We start from the raw sequence: 20,785 nt of genomic DNA, 5'->3' as shown, positions 1-20,785 counted from the left end.
AACATCTACAATCTGGATATATAATAACAGGAAAATAAAAACCATCATGCTATCTCATTGCAATACTTTTCATTGATGATCTTATTTATCAAGGCAGTCTGTGGTGAATTTTCAAAGTACTGATTTTCTAAAAATGCCAAGTATTTTCAGCCATATTTTTTTCTATGTCCTCAATATTCTTGTGAAATAGGCAAGGGGCAGGTTTTCCTTAACCTCATTTTAACACTGAAGACACAAAAGCAGGGAGAAAAACAACTGTGAGAAGTCAGATAATAGTCAGTAGCTAATCTGACTCCCATCTAATTTACAAATTGTCAAAAACTCACCTTCTCCCACTGTATAGGCTGCAGAGGTAGGTTTCTTGTTTACAGCTGCATACAAAGCTTCTGGTCTGCCAAATAAACACACAAACAGATAAAACAACAATAATGAAACAAAAAAAGCAAATCAACAAGCAAAAATCATAGGTATCTGATGAATACAGCAGGCATTAGTAGTGATTCATTTAGGGCTTTCTAAAATTAATTTAAATATTGTCTCAGCACACAGGCTACAAATAGTCTCATATAAAAATTCTAGTGGATTAAGAACTGCCTAATTACAAACTTCTAAATTTTTTAATATACTGTGTGATATTTTGCCTTTCTAAACGAACTTAAAAGACACATGTGCATTGGTAAAGGGGGATTTATTTGGTAAAGCACTTATGGGACATGGCTGAGTTTAGGGAAAAACAAGGGCCATATGTAAATTTTATTATTTGTTTAGAGCACACTACATTAAAAAAATGTATATATTCTGGGCTGGCTGAGTGGCGTGTTGGTTAAGAGTTGGCTTAGGACGCCAGCTCTGAGCAGCAGGGCCCCAGCTGGGATCCCACATGAGGGCCAGTGACGCTGCGCTCTCTACAGCTTAGATGGTGAACAACAGCTCAACCTGGAGCTGGGCAGCCATGAGTCGCTGGCAATGGTGTAGGCTGCAGTGGGATGCCGTAGGCTGCAGTGGGCTGCCATAAGCTACTGTGAGCGGCTGGCAGCCGACGTGAACTTCCAAGTGCCACCGTGAACGGCTGTCCAGTGGCCGGCGACCGATCTGCCTCACCCGGAAAGAGCGCAATGATGGTGCCAACATGGGCCAGTGAAGCGATGTCCTCCACAACTAGGCTGAAGAACAAAAGGACAGCAACTTCTCTGTTCCCCTCCCCCAATTCCCCAATAAAATCTTAAAAAAAAAAAGTATATATACATACATATACATACATATATTACTGATCAACACCAGACAATAAAAAATAATAGAACTTTATTTTTAAGTTTCAAAATAGGTATAGCTTTAGTTTCCTATTTAACCCAGGGAACTTTTAAAAAATCTGGAAGGCTGTCTGGTTTAAGAACTAGACATGTGTAGGATACACCAGGGCTCCCCAGGACCTGTGAGTAAATTATATAGTGAGGCCGTTTTCAGGAAAACTACTGCTCATGGCAAGAACTGAATGGACTGCCTTGTTTAGGGCTGAATTCTCCATTACCGTAGGTTTTCAAGTTACATGCCTTATCTGTTAGAGAAGATCAGTAACTGAATGAAGGTTAGAAAAAATGCTCTTTAAAAAACATTTAAGCTTAAGTCTCTGTGATTAAATTTTGTTCTCTGTAAAATGTTACGGACTCTAAATAAGTTGATTCCTACAAAGGGGCTAGCACAGTGCCACCATACACATGTAACTGTTGTCACTGTTCTCAGCACACACTTCTAAATCTAAAATTCCGTGTCAGTCTGAAAAGTAAATTTCTGCACTTGAACTAAAAATTGATACACAGAGTCTCAGCACTGAAAGGGTTTTTACAAATTTAGTGTGTTCTTTTCATTCAATCAATTAGGAAACTGAAGAGCAAGTAGGTTATTCCATACAGCCTGGCAAAAAAAAGCAGGATCAGAACTCAGGCCTCTTGATTTCCAAAGACCAGTCCCTTTTCATTAAACCAGATTGTTTTTCTATTTAGATCAACTTCCACATAAAACACAAGAAACAGTTACCTATAGCTATACTAGAGAACTTATTTCTTTGTATTAAAGATATTTAATGGCCTGACTCCCCTATAGACTGGGACATAAAGGCCAGAGACCTTATCTAGTTGTTGCTTTTTGTGCATTTGAAAGTTCTTTCGATTGTTCATTCATTTGCTTCTCTCCTTATTACTGAGCTGATATGTCTGAACAGCTACTATGCATTAAGATTACAGTAGTCATGGAAAAATTGAAAAACAAACAAACAAACAAACACGTGGCCCCCACCCTCCTGGAGCTTATGATCTAATAAGGGGTATGGGTAAGAAAGTGAATAACTACAACACAATGTGTTATAAGCAGTAATAGAGGTAATCTTCAAGGAACTCTGGAGGCCCAGGGACAGAATGCCGCATTCTGGCAAAGGGGGGGATCCTCAGTAAAGACTTATTTAAGTACTGACAACAAGTACTTTAACAACAAGGGAGAAATGCTCCACAGGAAATGAAAAGTATCTTTGTTAATGACCTGATGGTACAAAGGATGCAATGGATCTAAAATTTTAAGCATTTTGGAAACTTCAGGAATCTGAAATAACTAGAATAAAAAATATCCCAAAAAGGATACAAACATCTGAACTATACCTTTGTCCACTATAGGAATGGCCTGTCTGATATTCAAACTGAAGCATATACTTTTTATGTTATTGTACAGCCAGTCATACATTGGCTGACTCATTAGTGAAAACAGCATCCACAACCCCATGTAAACACACAAATGCTTACTCTTCCTGTTTGACTTCACTCCCAGGGATGATTTTGACGTAAGATTTTGGAAACCATCCTCTTCCTCCATGCACCTCCCCAAACCACCAGTTTTCTTGCTGCTCCAACACGGTAATAATATCATGTTTTGAAAAGTTCAAGTGGTTATCTTTCTTTGCAGTCCAGGAACAAAGGGCCTGTGCTTTTAGGTTTTGTACAGCCTGTCCCTGTGAATATAAAACCACAAAATTAGAAACAACAAAACAATGATAACTTTTTTTGTTTCTTAGTACATACCATACCTACTATGCAAACAGCAGACCGGTTTGGTGTGGTGGTGACTTATTACCAGTGGTGACTCAAAATAACCTTAATTTACCGTCTTAAAATTATATATGACAGACAACCATCTGAGTAGCCTTCTGTTAAGTAAAGGCCTGAACATCTACCATTCAAGGAAACACCTTGGCACTAAGTATCACTGGTACAGAAGGCAAACACTGGGTACTCTCTATACCCTAGCACAAATGAAAAGGGGATGGGTTACTTTTCTCTCCTCCAGCTTCTGCTGTCTCCTCACTGCAGTAGATTCAATTTACTCCACTAGGAATGGAGGTGTGGTTGTGCTCAGCCTCCCTCCACTTTTTTGCTTTCTTTCTTGCTTTTTGTATTCTTATACAATCTACTTTCTTTCCCTCCTCCCTCAGAGGAAAGAGGTTTTGTTTGGTTGACAAGGCTAACCTCTTTACCTATGCTCTAAATCTTCTATTATTTCCTCCCATTTTATAAAAATATTTTGTAACATCATGAAGGCTCTCTCTTGAATCTTTGATCTCTCCACTTTTTTTACTTCTACTTCCAAATTTCTTAAAGAACAGACTTTAACTTGCTTTCCAATTTCACCCCTCAATCCATTCCAATTTAGGTTCTGCAGCAATCATACTACTGAACCTCTTTTTTTTTTTTTTTTTTGCTGAGCCATCCTGCCCACCCATTGGCAGCTCAGCTTGGGCCGGGAATCGAACCGGCGACCCTGTTGCTCAGAGCTCGCACTCTTGAGTGAGCTCTTAACCAACTGAGCCACTCAGGTGGCCCTCTACTGAACCTCTTGACAAGGTCATTGATAACATCGAAGTCAAAAGTTTCTCCCAAACTCTTATTCTCTCTGATGTCTGCACAGTGCTGACATCACTAAAACCCTTGTAGTTCCTGAAGCTCCAAAGCCCCAAATTCTTCTTACAATAACTACAAATGAAAAACATTATAATCAGATTTGTAAAAATGGCATTTTGAGCTTAGAAATCTTAGCTGCTAGCAACCTGATACTATGAGAATGAATTGTTGAGAAACAGCTCTAAGTAATAATAATTTCTTCAACTCACATGTGAATCAGAACAAAACCAAATGCTACAAATTCTGGTTAAATGAGTCAGTGATGCCTTTGTACAAAAATCTTCATTCTATTTTATATGAATCAGGAGCAATGTCAAAGAATAAATCACACAAAAATTAAAGATACATACCTGTCCATGAATAGGTGACACAGATCCCGGGGACACGGTGCGAGTGAAAGCTGATTTTTTCTGCCATGATGTATTAACAGTTAAGTTTGAAAATGATACATTTTGATAATCAGTCACCGATGCTGGTTGATTTGAAGAAAGTGATCTGTAAATACAACACTTTGATATAAATATACTTAATTGTTTAGACTCTAACGAAGTACTACGAATGCGTCAACTTGTATATAATATATATTGTGTTTAAACACAATTTGTGGAAAAAAAGAATTCATGAACAAACTACTGATGTACGTTTTAATTTACTAAATTTCAGTATTAAATTTGGAACAAGAGGTACTCTTGGAGAGTCCAGTACAGATTATAATATGATTAAGTAGCAGGCTGACATAAACATATATTAGGTATTCATACATTTGCAGAGCTACAGAAACTCCATTGTTAGCCAAAAACTTACTCAGGAGAAGTTGAGGTAGCAGATAAAGATACTGAAGGAGGAAGTAAGGCCTTTTTAGGAGACACAGATTTTTCACTTGATGGCATTTTTTCTACGTAGTTGCATGGAAACCAGCCAAAATGTCCTTGAAAACTACCATAAAGCCAACCAGGTTCTCCTGTGGTTTTTTCATCAACCTATGGAAACAAAAAGAAGGCTTAACAGTGGTTAGAAAACCACACATTTATAATGGAAAGAGATGCAGACTTGAACACAAGCACCGCAATGCTGAGATAGTTGATCCGATAATCAAGATGTCCACTAAGTGACTAACAGGTGGGTAGAATATACAGCGTGGATACACTGGACAATGGGGATGTCCAGTGATTCATGGCCCACTCGGAGGGAACAAGATTTCATCACGCTACTCAGAATGGCGTGCATTTTAAAATTTGTGAATTGTTTTATATCTGGAGTTTTACATTTAATATTTTTGGACTATGGATGACCATGGATATCTGAAATCACAGAATTGAAACTGCAGATAAGGGGGGACTACTATATTATAGAAAAAATATATATTACATTGTATTTTGCTTATTCATGAGAAAAAAAAGACTTTGTTTCCTACCTGTATTATATCGCCAGAATTAAAACTCATTTCATCATGGTTCCTTGCTTCAAAATGATATAATGCTCTGTAATTCACCAAAGCGCTAGCTGGCTCACCTTAAGAGAAGATAATTGTCAATATTTGCTACTTTTGTGTATACGCATCTTTGCTATGACTCAAGGAAGAGCTCTTAAAATCAAAAGGAAAAAACTGAGCATCAAACAATGTAGTGAAACTCCATCTGCAGTCTTGTTAGGATTTAAATATCTTGACTAGGCATAGAGTCGATATTAAAGCAAACAAGGATGTTCATCTTAAGTTGGAGGCAGTAAAACAGAGATAACTTGCAGGGAGTGCTATGTGCATGAACCTAAGGAAGGGTGTGGGTGAGGTGGAAGCTGAGTTGTGCCCAGTGGAAGAAGACAAGACAGCAAGAGGCTTAGTTTAAAATCAATGGTACTGTAATAGCTACGTCCGGTGTCAGATGGGTAGTAGACTTGTTGGGGTTATCACTTTGTGAGGGATGTAAATATCTAATCATTACATTGTTTTGTATACCTGGAACCAACAACAACAACAAAAAGAGGCTTAGTTTGATCTGTGAAGTCCTAACAGGAAAAAAGGGCACAGAAAGGGAGTCACAAATGAGGAGATTAGCAGGTAAACAGGGTTGACTGAAGAAAGATCTATAGATTTATCGTTATGGTTCTAAACGGAAAACAGTAGAAGAGCTCACAAATACACTAGACTGGATAAGATTAAAAATATTTTGTTCGTTTGTAGAATAAAGGCTTTAGCTTACAAAATTTTCAACACATTTGTATCATCAATAAGGATTTAATGGTTTGTACATCCACAAGAGATATGCTAATATTTCAAGTATGTTAGGAATGGATTCTGAGGTATATCAAAAACAAAATGTATGTTCTGAGAAAATTTCAATGTGCAAAAAGTTAAAATTTTATTGTTTCGTTAAAATAAACAGTTTAGTTATACTGCTTGAATAAAATATTTAAAACTGTTTACTTCAATTATGAAACCATGTTATGGTCTGCTCGTAGTTAATAAGGACTATCATATTTTCGCCATGTTGTTTTAAGATTTCTACCCTCAGTCTGTTTTAATAAACTTACACAGTTCTCATCCAAATTTAATTTAGAAAAAGGTTTTTTTCTGATTCTGATTATCATGTTTTAATTTTTCATCTTTTTTTTTTTGCCTCTCATCAGAATCTTTTGTTTTTTTTTTCTTGCTCTTGTTGCTCTGTCTCAGAAAAATTAAATCTTTTATTTTTATCTTTATCCTTACATTGTTTCTCCTCAGGTTTCTGCTCCTCTTCTTGAACTTTTTCTTGTGTTTTTTCTTCCTGGAGTCGCTTTTGTTTTTCTTCTTCCTCCTTTCTAAGATTTTCTCTCCATAAGTTTTCTTTTCCTTGCTTTGCTTTCCTTTACATAAAAGAATAACAGTTTGCATAATGTCCTAAATTTTTTTACACAAAATAAATATATAACAGAAGATCTTGCTCCTGACAAACTGAAGAAATATATTTCTTACATATTTATACATAATCTTATATAATTAGATATTTATTATAATTATACATATTATGTATAATAAGTATAATAAATATAGCAGAGAGATATTAGGAGCAGGGTGTGAAGAAACAGTGGGGATCAGGGTGACGGGGAAAACCAAATAATTAAGAGTGGAGCCTTGGACAAATAGATGAGCTGGGGAATACAACTGACAATTTCCCACACCCTCAAATTCCTTCCTGCCAGCGAGCCTCCCAAACCTAAGAAAAAACGACGAAAATAATTGAAATGGAACTATTCAGAAAACAAATATAAAAATGATACCTAAATTCCCGTCCCTCTTCTCTAGATTTTGCACAAGGACTGCCTCCAGCTCTTATTCCCACCATCCTACCTAATCCCTGGGTTTGGGATTTTCACTGCTGTGGAAATAGGAAATGCTCTGGACAGATTATGTTTTCTGCTACCACATCAAAGTCTTTTTCATTCGTTAGATAACAGAGCATTTTTTCCCTATAGGTCCACGCTTCTGTACATGTTTCTATAACATATAATAAAGCTGCATCTTGTTTTCTAGCTGGTCAAGATAATCTGTGATCAGACTTAGCTATTTTAGTGTTAGAACTAATGCTCGCCATAGTTCTTGGTTCCATATATTTTTTATGATTTTACTCAGAGGCAAAGCTGTCACCACTAAATTTAGCAGCTTTTCCAAGTCTCAGCACACACCATCAGGTGGGTGAAGATAGTGGCTGGATACATCCCTGGGATTTGCAGGCATTTATGCTCCACCAAGATAGAAACCTTGATTTAATTCCATGTTTCCATTCCTATAATTCCTGGAGGAATTTGGAAACCCTGGATAATTCCCAAAACTGTAGACCAATTGAGTCATCAACCCTTCCTCCTCATCCCCAAGTTGTCTTACTCTTCATATTCCTGGTTCCTCTCAACGCTTTGTCAATCCTCCTACACTCTTTCACTTCACAGAATGCTTCCTGCATCCCTTTCTGCAACTGACATCTGGCTTCCCACTGAGGGCCACGCTTCTCTTGCAGTACTTACTTAATTTCAACCAGTATTCCTTTTCCTCCTTTCTCAGTAACTTTCTCTGACATTCTCCCATGCCTAGAATGACCCGATTTAGCCTTTATTTGAATTGCCATAGCATTATAAACACCACTATCAGAGTACTTACCACATATTTATTGCAATAAAGACTAGAGAGTTGAGAGAATATAAAATTAAATTTTGGTAAAGTTTCTTATGTATGAGTCAGTGGATAAGAAACTGGTCCAGAACCGGAAGATGCCTCAGGAGCTAGACAAACGGCAAGAGGCCACATTTACAATGTTAAAACCTGACTGTTACCAAAAGCTTGGGACAACAAGGGGACATACCTGAGCAAATGGCCAAGAAATCAAGATGTAGTATGAAGACCCAGCTCTGACCTGATCTTACATGTGCTTCTGTTCTGATTTCTTCCCTCTACTACAGTAGGATAACGTGTCAGGATGGTGAGTGAAATGAAAACGTGTGTTACTAATTAGGTCTGTTGGTCTAAAAGGAATTTGTGAGCAGTGATGAAGAGATATCATGATGCTTGCATGTGTCAACAGAAAATTCTGACACAGTGACTAGCTGTGTAGCGACGACGCACAGTTCCCTTGTGCACTGTTAAATGGCACAAGTTAACTGGCAAATAAAAGCCTTCTTAGTTTGAACTTACTTGTCTGTACGTCTATATTATTTAGTATCTCTTGTTAGGGGCCCCAGGTTTTGGAGTAAAGATTGTTATAGCTATTTGTTTCACTGTCTGATCTCCCATTAGAATTACATCTGAGGCATCTGGGAGCAAGAGTAAGAGTAAGCCAGAAGCTACCTGCATCACAGACAACAGTGGCCACTCAATAGAAATGTGTTGGAAGTTGCTATTCTGAAGCCACTAAGAAAAAGAGACCGGCTATATGGTGCTATGTCTTTCTTGCCTCCCCAGTAACTATAGCTCTTTCATGGACATTACTCATCTACTCCAAGGCAAAGGGATGTTGGCTTGTCAACATTTAACAATACTAATTTCTGACACTAGAGAACTTGGGAGAAACAGAAGGACATGTTAGGGACAGGCCCTTGCTGACAGAAAAATATCATGCAAATCTTCTACATGAATGGTTCTATGCTTCAGACACCACAACTGTCTTACTTCTCCTCACTATAAATGGAGGTGCTTGATGTATCTCAACGGTACAGAAAGAACTGCATCAACACGGCATTCTACACTCAGCCTTAACACTGTAAAATTAAGCACTGAGTTTTTATGATCTTTCAAGTCTGACTCCAAAGTCCCTATTTTTCACTAATGAAACATAAAATTGGTTACTGTAAACTCAGTCCCTAAAAGAAGAATTTGAATTTCTAAAATTTAGAGTCTTAATTAGCATCTCAGGATAATCCTTTTATTTACTCTTTATTCCCCTTAAATTTTCACAGTCAAACTAGTATGGCAACAAAATCAGAATTCTAATAGAAACATAGTATAATACACTTATCAGCTATATTACCTTACAGCCTCATCTTCTAGCTTTTTTTTCTGTATTAGCTCTGATCTTTTTCTTTCAATTTCTTTCAATTTGTCACGTTTGATCTTATGAAGTTGTTCAAGGGCTAACTGCTGTGTATTGTAGCTTTCTCTCAGTTCCTAAGGAGAAAATGAAAATAAGTCAATTATGCCATTGATTTAAATATTTTTGTTTTATGTAGTAATGTGTCATTTGCATTAAAAGACAAAAATCCTAAAGAAAGTTAAACTAAACATATTAAATGTTTTAAAAATCTAAATAATTAAAAAAATATTGAATACAATACATATTTAAGTCATGTAGCCACTGAAGAAAAACACATGTTAAAATCAACTACTTTTGTATTAATTCTCTTTTTTAAAATTCATTTCTAATATACAATTTTTACAAGCTAATTCTTTGATTTGGTACTTCACTTTCAATAAAAAAGGCAATCTGTTAAAACAATGGGGAAACAATTTGCTTGTAATAACATTTGAAGAGGAATTTTGTTCAGTCATATTTTTGATGTGTGTAGTTTAATCAAGTTACCCATAACTTTATTCCAACAAGATTTTGAACTAAACACAGAAGCAATTATTAAATAATTTAGTTAAGAACTAAAAATGGTAAAGATAAAATCTATCTAAAACCACGGCTAGCATGAGGCAAAAATAATGAAAACTATTCCAAACAGGGATTGAAAAAATACTTATTGAGCATCTAGTTCAATGCAAAGTCTACAACGATTCACAGGGGATCCAATCCAAGGCTGTCTGACTCTCAAATCTACAGTCTTTGTCTTCAAAGAGTTCACAATCTTAAAGTAGGGAAAAGTACCAAAAGGTGGGATATAGGTAAGTGCCTTAGCAGAAATGTGATTGTCTTATTCAGCATTTCTTTCCCTGTTCTTCTAACAGCACCCTTCCTTTCAGGAAAGCAGTCCCCCCTTCGATGTGGCTTTGGTGCCTGTCAAATTCAGTGCTCCTCCCACTCCTATCCAGGCGTGCTCATTTAACCTGGGCCTAACCAGTCGCAGCTCCTCACCTCCCTGGGCCAGTATGACTTGTCCAAAGGATAAGCCAAGGATCCAAGCTGGGCCCAAATTCTTTGCTGGGATTCAGACATATTGAAGAGCAGAGAAAGAAGTCTCTTTCTCTAAGCTTAGTATGTGGGCATAAGGGAAACCTGGAACTGCCCCACTACCAAGTGATGCCACCAGGGGTAGCAGTGAAGTCAACACAGGAGAAAGAGAAGCAAAGGCAGAGACTGAGGTGGAGGGAGTGGGGGGACTGGGGAAACCGAACCTCCAGCTTCATTCCTCAGTGTCTAGGAACTGGCCCTGTCCAGCAGCTTGTATTCAGTTGGTGGTTCTACTATTCTTCCAATAACCACTCTCTTTAGCTTAACTATTTTAAAGTGAGTTTCTTTTACTTAGAACCCACAGAATCCTGAACAAGAGAGTAGAAAAAGCCTGGAGTAAAGAAGAGAAAAAAAACAAAAACCCAAAGTAACACAAGAAATTTCATGGCAAAGGTTTCTCAGACAGCATTTAGATAGAATGTTTTAATAAAAAATGTTGGGCATCTACCTACACACAATAACAAAACTCCAAACCAACCAACCAACCAACCAATAAAAACAAAAACAAAAACAAAAACAAAACCCAAGCTCTATTTCTTTTCAGAAATAAAAAATTTTATAGGTGAGCCCTTTTAACTTGATTGAAATGGTACAATTGATCTGAGGACAGTGCGGTATCCAGAGACTATGTCCAAAATGTCTGAGATCAAGACTTGCAACTTAAGCCAATAACAATACAAAGACTGCACTCACAGCACAGTTCCACAGATCTCAGCTTCTTTAGTTCTCTTTGTTGCACCTTTCTCTAAATTCTATTGAAGAAGAATATAGTGGTTACTATCTATGGAGAAATAGTGTGGTTTGGTGATAAGGACTATAGAAGCATGGGTCTAGAATAAGAATGCCAAGGTCTGAATCAGGCTGTCAGTGACTAGCTGAGTAAACCTAGAAAGGTTAATTTATAGTTTCCTCATCTGTAAAATGGGGTTAATTATAGTACATGCCTCATAGCATTGTGAGGACTGAATGGGTTAGTTAATACAGGTAAAGTGCTTACAACAGTGCTGGGCACATAGTAAGTTTTCAATAAACAGTAGCTACTATTATTGGAGAATTACAAGTTTAAAAGGACAGTAAAGAGGAGCCAAACAAATATCTGATCTGAACATGGCTGCAAGGTTAGTCCTCCAACTTGTCCTTTAAAATACTACTCCTAGTCTTCCTTTTTTAGCCCCATTCCTCCAGTGTCTGAGTTCATGAGCTTCCTTGTGCTCCCCACAGCATTCTGTGCATTCTTCCATCATAGCCAATGTCTTCCTACTGTAATTGCCTCCACTGGAGTGAGTTTCTTGACAACAGGACTGTCATTAAGGTATTGCCACCCAAGAGAGAGCCTGGTGCAGTGTAGACATTGACTTAGTATTTATTGGATAAATGAAAATGCATAAACATACTGTACTTAGTTTATGCATATTAATAAGATTTGAAGAAAATCACAAGACTTGCCAAAAACATTTCCTCTGCATGACTACAGTGATCCTAGAAATTCATATCATTAGACTAACTCTTCTGGGTTAAGGCACTGCTTCTAGGAAGTCCTGGCTAAATACATCAGTTAACTGAGAACCAGTGAATGAACAGGATTGTTCTGTTTTAATAGAATGACAGATCATCTTTTTCAGGTTAAGGAAGTTCTATTCCTAATTTGCTAATAACTTTTTCATTTTTAAATCATGAATGGGTGTTAAATTTTATCAAATACTTTTTCTGCATCTAAAGAAATGAGCATACCATTTTTCTCCTTTAATCTGTTTATATGGCAAGTTACAGTAAACATTTTTATATGTCAAATCATCTTTGCATGGCTAAGCAAGATAAATCCAACTTGGTCATTGGTCACAACGGATTATCCTTTTTATAAACTCCTGTATTCAACTTCTTAATATTATTTAGAATCTTTGCCTCTGTTAAACTGGCCTACAATTATCCTTTCTCATACTGTACTTACCAGATTTTGAGACATTTATGATAGCTTCGTATGTTAAGTTGGGCATATTCCCTCTTTTTCTGTATTTTGAATCAGCTGAATAAGTCTAGAATTATTCCTTGAGTAAAAACTCTCGGTCTGGATTCCCTTTTAGAGATTTTTAAACTACAGATTTAAAATATTTCATGAGTATAGTGCATCTTTTTCTTGCGTCAGTTTTAGCATATTGTAATTTGTTCTTCTATATATATTTTATATTGTGTGTAATATTTGTCATATCATCTTATCTTTTAATGTTTGCAACATATTTAATTATATTTCCTTTTCACTCCTAATTTTCTTTATTTCTACTTTCTTTCTTTTTAATACCAATCTTGCCAAAGGTTTGTTAATTTTATTAATCTTTAAGAGTCAAATTTGGCTTTCTTGATTCTCTGTATTATACGTCTCCCTTCTGTTTCATTAATGTCCTTATATATATTTTTTTACTTTATTATGCTGGTCTTTTATAGCTCCTCAAGTTGAACACTTACTTACAAATTTTCAGCTTTGCTCTCTTAATATAACCATAATGCCAAATCCTTACTATCTCAGCTGAATTTCTGCTCTTTTGCTTACTAGCTGTGTAATCTGGGGCACTTGTATGCACCTTATAACACAGCCTCAAAATCTACTTTTAAAAATCCTCATCAAAATGAAAGAGGAAAAGGCAAATCCATAGTCAAAGTGGAAGATTTTATCATACCAATCTCTGTAACTGATGGAACAAGCAGATAAGAAAATCAGCAAGTTCAATCTCCTTATCTTCACTTTGGAGCAGGGATTCTAAACAGCAGTGCCACAGACTTTTCAAGGCTTTCTAAAAAAATAGAATTCAGGGGTCCAGGAACTTGGACAGGAACAAAATTAATCTTCACTTTTACTAACCTCTATCTGAAAATCAGCATTTCTTCAATTCTAAATGTAAGCAACAAAACCATGGTACTATTAGCTGTACTTGTGATATTTTTCACCAATGGAAAAAACATATATTCTCATATTATAGTGCATATAACTTGATATGTACATTATATACATCTTGAATTCAAAATTATGGTATTATTATATCTGTCACTAGATGTTGTTATTTAATACATTTATATAGAAGCACATAATTACTATATCACAAATTTGTTTTTAAAAATATTTTGTGACTCATAGTTTTCTTTATAATCTTATATGTTTCATTTTATACATTTAAAACATTATTCTGAGAAAGATTTCAGAGACTTCAGTAAACTGTTGAAGAGTCCATGGCACAAAAATGGTTAAGATCCTCTGCTTTAGAAACAAATCTTTATAACTCATGTTGCCCAGCAGCTCTTTAGGTCCACACCTCCTACTACCCAACCTTAGAAAAAGGAGGTTCCCAAGGGAGACCTCAAATTCTCTGACAGAAAGAAGGGAACACCTCCTTAACCCTTAAATTATGGGTTTGGGGAATGTTTCCTCTTACATCTAGTACATAGCTCACTAAAGTTTTTACTTACAATTCAAAGGACTAGTGTTCCTGATCCCCAAATTAGTTATCTTATTGTCACCTGTATAAATCAAAATTTCACCTTGCCACTAATGTAATTTACCCCAGATCCTTGGGAGCACAGGTTAAGAAGAACCTAACCCACTGGAGTAAGCCACAGCTCTGGTGCTGATGGATTCTACTTTCCCTCTAAGGAAAAGTACCTCCCCAATCATTATCCAAAGTCAGCAGTGGTGACTTTCCAACACACTAAAGATACGGTACTATGGAGATTCAGGGCAATCCCTTCCCTAATAAGAACACAAAAAAATTTGTATAGCTCATAACAGTTCACAAAGCACTTCCATATGTATGCTATCTTATTTAATCATCATATAACTCTGCAAAGAAAGCAGAGCAAATATTGTCAGCTTATTTTGTAAACGAAGAAAGCAAAATTTGGAGGTTAAATGACAAATAGTTACACAACTTGCAAGGGCATGGGTAAGACCAAAACTCATTTCTTTAGATGCCTAGGCCAGTACTTTTTTCATTATACCTCAATGCTAAAGAAGGGATATTGTGTGAATTTCCTTAACAGAATAATGGCCTGTTAAATGTCTCAACTTTGAACCCACTGGTTTTGCTATTTGTCTTAGCGCAACTTGAGCAGGAGTAAAAATGATCACTGACCTTTTAATGTTGATTACAGGGTTCAATGAAACGTAAGTTCTTAAGATACTTGTAAATATACTTGTTTCACAACAAGTAGCCTAAAGGAGCGATCACTCCAGATGCTCTACCATCCCCAAGGACCACAGAATTAGAACTAAATGCCTATCTATCTTCCTTCAAGACCATTGGGACCTATTCCATTTCACCTGCCAACTGACCTAGCCTGTCTTATCATTCTTTACCAGCCAAATTCTCATCTCTATAATGCGTATCTCTTAATCTGACCCAATCCCCCAACCTTCCTTTCCTCAAACCCCTCCACTGGAACTTCCTCTTGGTGGTCAGGTTCCCACATGTCACATATCTTCTCTGAATGGAGTCTCTTACCTACTTGCCTTTTTGGCTATCCCTCAGGACACTGCCTTTCCTCTATTTCTCTCTCAGTTTATTATCATATATTCCACTGAAATCAGGATTGGGGGATAACTTTAGCATTTTCCTTGCTCTTTGTTGCCATCTACAGACCATTATTTCTCCTCACTCATACAAACTTCATGTTTTTCTGAAGCTCATACCACCCGCAATACTCCTTTCCCTTTCCTCTTATTGTTATTTATTGATCATCTGGTCACTGATCCTTATTCATTCATCTTTATCATTCTCCAAGTCTCTGACATCCACACAGATGACCCAATCAAAACCTCAACTCTTAGGGTGACCTTAATAATGACCCATTTCACTGAATTTAATCCATCATTTGCATTATTAGACACTGAATCTTGTCATCATCAGAAACAGAACTAACTACCATTGATCAAACATCCCATTCTTCAAACATCCCATTCTTCAGACATAAGTCCTTATCCTTCAAGCTTTTCTTATACCTGGTATATCTGTTACTGTAGACAGAAAGAATAGGGCCTCAGGGAGAGAGAGGGAGGAAGGGAAGGAGGAGATGAAGGGAGACAAAGGAGGGACGAGATGAGATCATCCTTAAGAAAAAGTGCAGCTACCAGACCAGCCAGAACTAGGTTTCAGTGGCTGAGAGCCACTTTAGGCGAGCTTTAATAATAATGGAGTATAATGTTATTAGCACCGCAGTTAGGGAAAATCTCCAACCCGTGTCGCAGTGACAGTTCTGACAGAGTCAAATAAGGACAAAAATCCCTTCTCCCAATGGGAAGGAGTGGTAAACGAGGACCCACCTAGAAATGCCAATAATGCCACCCCTAAGTCTTGAATATTTCGTGCCTTCATTTCAAGTATAATAAATTCTCAAGCCCATATTTCTCTGGGGCAGCTGCTCTTCTCCGAGCACGCCCGCTCTCGCCATCCTGAGAGTGGGCTGTCCTTCTCTAATAAATCTGCTGCTTGCTTAGCTTATTCGGTGCATCCTTGAATTCTTTCCTGCGATGAACACCGAGAACCCATTTTCTAGCAACACATCCATTTCAACAGTTTCCCAAACTCCTTCAGACCTCCATTCTGTTGACCTCATCATTCTCTTTCTTCATCCACACCTCTTCCTCTCCTCACATCCCTCTATGTCTAGTCCATATTTCAGAGTTCATCTTTATCGCAATTATTGTGCCAAGATTTATAACTCTCTTGTTCCTCCCTCTTTGGCCATGTCTATTAAAACCTCAAACCTGTATAAACCTAAGAACCTTGGTGCTCACACCTAAGCAGTTGAATTTTGGTGGAGAAAAATGATACAATTAGGCATGCTGCTTTCAATTTAAATTCATGGCCTCCAACTTCAAACAGGCCTTCAACATTGCTCAGCACACCTAGTGTTTTCCTCTACCAAGCTTGCGCCCTCCACCCTCCACCTCCGCAGAGATGTCTCCTTCTCTCCTGAAACTTCCTAATCTTCCATTCATTCTCACTACCAGCTAGTCATCTTTCCGCATTAATACACCAGACTGGAAGTCCTGCATCTTTCCATCTCAAAATCAGTGTAACTTCTTGCATCTGCACCCATCTTCTTCTAGTCTAGTTTGAGTTATTCCATATCCTCAATTGCCTAGGAAGACTCCTTATAACGGTCCAACTAACTTTGTCTTGAAGCTGGTAATTTCCTACTTTCCACAACAAATTTGACTGCCTTCACACCCCTCTTTATCCCACATGTTACACTGGAAGTATTCTTTTTATCCAATCCTTCAATCTATGCTCTGGGTTATCTTAATGTACTTCCCTAGGGATTTTGCTCTATCAACCACCATTCTATATATTCAGTCTTGCTCAGCCGCTCTCTCTTTCTTCCTCCCTCCCTTCCTCTCTTTATTGTCTCCTTCAAATCTCTCCTTTCTTTCTTTTGCATTTAAAAAATAGCCTTAGCTTAAAAGAATGAATTATGTAGGTCAGAGTATTCCTAAAAATCTGAAATACATGGTTCTCTGCTGTTTTTTGACTAATTTATTTTCTTTTTTTAAAAATAAACTCCATATACTATTCCTAAATGCTGCATATTTTCTGACTGAGAACATTCTAAACCATTCATTCATTCAACAAGTATTTATTACCACCCACTATGTTCCAGGAACTGTTCTAGGTGCTGGGAATTTGGCAATGAAATATTTGGTCTGAGCCAGGCAATTGCCATTAAGACATTAAGTTGGATATGGTTACCTAATCAGCTCAATTTTCTCTATTTCCATTCTTCTGTCTTAATAAGTAGAAACTACCCCATCCTCATAGCCATATGCCTCAAAGAAAGCTGATATCACCTCCAAGGGTGGTCCCAACTATTCTTTTCCCCCAGGCTTTACTGAGGTATAATTGACAAATAAAAATTGTATGTATTTAGGAGTACAATTTGATGTTTCAATATATGCATACACTGTGAAATAATCACCACAATCAAGCTAATTAACATAACAATCCCCATATAGTTACCTCTTCCTCCTTGCCTCCCTCCTTTTGTGTGTGTGTGTGTATGTGTGTGTGTCTGGTAAGAATGTTAAGATCTACCCTCTTAGCAAATTTCAATTATACAACACAGTATTATTTATTATAGTGACCATGTTGTGTACATTAGATCCCAGAACTTCTTACATAACTGCAACTTTGTATCCTTTGTCCTTCAAATCTTTCTTAAACCAAAGCAAGTTTCCCTTTGACCTCATGCTCTCTTTACTTCCTCCTAAAGAGTTGTTCACACTCACTTAACCCTTCTTCAGCTCCCATTCCTTCCTGATTTGTTGCAATCCAGCAAATTCTGCTGATCACTCAAGTGAAATGGCACTTTCAAAAAGGTCTTCAGAGGTCTCCTGCTTGACAATTCAGTGGGCAGTTTTCACTAGTATGGTAACTGATTGCTTTGTCCCACTTCACCACGATGACCACAGCAGGCCTCGGTGACACCACACTCAGTCTCCTGTCCACTCTGACCATATAGGTCTCATCCCCTTTTAGTTTCCTAAATGTCCTTGATGGAAATGTCAATAAGCAATGAAAGGCTGGAAGGCAGGAAGCAGAAGGAAGAAAGTAAAGCAAGAGATAAGAATAATCTGCTGGCCTGTGGAGAAGCAAATGCTAACTGAAAGAATCAGACTTACGTGTGTGAGTACAATCCACAAATCATCATCAAATCTCATTTTATAGATGAAGAAACTGATTTAAATTTCTGTGCAGTCTGTAGCAAAAATTTTAAGACCAGATAATCTGGCCATTTATGTTATAACCATAAAGGAAAGGCTGATGTCATCTTTCCAATTTGCCCAACCTTTGCTTAGGTAACAAATGAGCTCTACTTATGTTCCTGTCTTTACTGAGTATGTGTATGCCACTGCCCTACTGCTATCCATTTTAGTACACAGTAGAATGCAGTCAAAATCTACTGGGGTCAGCAAGTGGTAAATACAAAGCATCTTTCTTTAAACTACACTAAGTCCTTATTCAACATCGTCAATATGTTCTGCGACTTTAAGTGAAACGATATATAATGAATTTTTATACATCAATTTTACCATAGGCTAATTGATATAAATAAGAGTTAAGTTCCTACGACATCTCATCAACATAGCAAAACGACTTCGAACAAAATGACATTATTTGAGAACCTGCTGTATATTAATACAGGAATACACTAAGTATTTTAAATAATCTGTGTGCTATACATGACAAAGTGAACTATTTAAACATATGATTTAACATTTTCATCTGAAGTGCAAGTATGTCTAAACGTGAGGCCTAGTAACTAGACATAACAAAGCTGCCCTTGTATTATTGGTTCTTTAATCTTTTTCCTTATAACAATATTAGGAAGCAGCCTGGTATATATATGTCATAATCTTGCCCTGGATTTCAGAAAGTAAAAGTTTTATTTTAAATAATGACTTTTAGTGATATAAATAAATGATTTAATCTCACATTCCCTTAGCTTTCCTTTTAATTGAATCAGTAATCATCCCATCAGTTAAACCAACTCACAGGGATGCTGTAAGGGAACCAGGTAATAGTTCTAAGTGTCTTGGGCTCCTCATGAGAAGGATTATTCTGGGCAACCCTACTGATTTCTGGCATTAGACTCAAACAGGCAGTTAGACAGCAGAATATCAAGCAAGCAGAAAGAAAAAAGGTCTACATTGTATATGTTATTTCAAACAAAGATACTCAGATAAATGCAAAGAATAGTCTACTTTTTAAAAAAAGGAAACAGTAAAGTAACTCAAAGAAAAGGAGCTAGATATTAGAAAATAACCTTAAGTAAGAGGAAGAGGTTGTTGAGACAGCTTAGCAGAGACAAAAGGCACTGAAGAACAGAGTCATCCAAATTCCCACACTGTAAGATAAGGCAGATAAAAAGCCAATTAAACTATGTACAGATTAAAAAAAAATAATGTAGGGAAGATAACTTGGCTGGCTTGTCGGTCCATCAATGACAAATTATTTGGTTTTCTTTCCATTTTTTCCTACAGAAGATATGCTTGTATGAAATGTATGATTAACGTTACGTACCTCAAATTTCTCCTCCTTAACTGAAGCCACCACGGTCTCTTTTCTTTAGCATATTGTTTATTTTATAGTTGGTGTAATGATATTCTGAATGTCAGCAAGATAAAAATCACATGCAGACATAGCTGCCTGAAAAGCTATGTAATACTTGATGCTCTGAAAGCTTTATGCTCAGTTAAGTTAGAAAAGGAATAACTGAGGCGACTCCCAAATTTGAATGATGTAACATTAGTTTGATTTTTAGCCTTTAACATCTTCTTGTATAGGTATGGTTTCAGGATACAACTAATACGGCACAGAATAATAAGCACGTGGTATATATACATAGGATATGTTTTGGACATCTGCTCTGCCACTGCAGCAAATGATGACTCATGAACTTACTTTTTATGCAAAGTTTATAGTGCTAGATTATTCTTTATATTTCACTGATTATTGCATTATTGCACAAAGGTTAATTAAATTAAATTGTAACAAAGAAACTAAAAAAGAATTTAGTGTGTTGAAAGAGCCTCTATGAGCAGGACTATTTAAAATTCTCCTTGTCTATGATTATGCTGGCTGAGACCGGTTCTCTAATACTGACAAAGGCAATTATTCTTAAAATGTATAAATGCCAATAAAAAGTCATCAAAAACTGGAAATTATGGTCAATGATATATTTAGTTACATGGCACAATGTTTTTATCTACAGAGAACAATAAAAACAATCATCCAATTCTGGTATAGCTCAAATTATAAAATAAATTTGAAAATTTACTACTACATATAAAAATAACAGCTTCAGTTATTCATTCTATTAAATCAAAATAAGGAAGGCAGAAGACATATAACTAAAAATGAATATAATAGAAGATAAATACCTTTAGTTGATTGTTAAATGAATCCATTTCTGATAGCTTAGATGCAGTTTCTTTTTCAAGAGCATCTAACTGTTCTTTAAGTCTTTGGCATAATTCTTCCTTTTCCAGTGATTTTTTATGAAGTAAACCCATTCCTAAATCTGAAATACAAACATCAGGCAGTTTACATTTGGTAGAAATGTCATTACCAGTAATTGACATTTACTGTCTGGTCAAATTGGTATAACTAGAGAAAGATAAAGGATGTACGTGCATCATGTGGGTCAGCTAAAAATAAAAAAACTCAG

The 20,785-nt window shown here is 36.6% G+C and overlaps 1 protein-coding gene across 5 annotated transcripts in view; it reads right to left on the bottom strand.

The window, feature by feature from the left end:
• The window catches only part of ITSN2 (intersectin 2), a 118,303-nt gene that overhangs the window by 44,174 nt on the left and 53,344 nt on the right, over positions 1-20,785 (bottom strand). For 4 of the 5 annotated variants that reach the window (XM_019647845.1, XM_019648077.1, XM_019647915.1 and 1 more), the window contains 9 exons: positions 20,499-20,638; positions 19,382-19,462; positions 9,434-9,570; positions 6,646-6,782; positions 5,356-5,453; positions 4,746-4,921; positions 4,292-4,436; positions 2,790-2,995; positions 327-391 (listed from right to left, as the gene is read on the bottom strand). In XM_019647845.1, the coding sequence (XP_019503390.1) occupies positions 327-391; positions 2,790-2,995; positions 4,292-4,436; positions 4,746-4,921; positions 5,356-5,453; positions 6,646-6,782; positions 9,434-9,570; positions 19,382-19,462; positions 20,499-20,638 (1,185 nt within the window). The remainder of the gene's footprint in view (positions 1-326; positions 392-2,789; positions 2,996-4,291; positions 4,437-4,745; positions 4,922-5,355; positions 5,454-6,645; positions 6,783-9,433; positions 9,571-19,381; positions 19,463-20,498; positions 20,639-20,785) is intronic. The other variant, XM_019647988.1, reaches the window with a different exon arrangement.

This window comes from Hipposideros armiger, unplaced genomic scaffold (assembly GCF_001890085.2).
Source record: "Hipposideros armiger isolate ML-2016 unplaced genomic scaffold, ASM189008v1 scaffold_0, whole genome shotgun sequence".
NCBI classification, from domain to species: Eukaryota; Metazoa; Chordata; class Mammalia; order Chiroptera; family Hipposideridae; genus Hipposideros; species Hipposideros armiger.
Note: the sequence above shows the minus strand (reverse complement) of the source record. Positions and strands in the feature narration are given on the sequence as shown.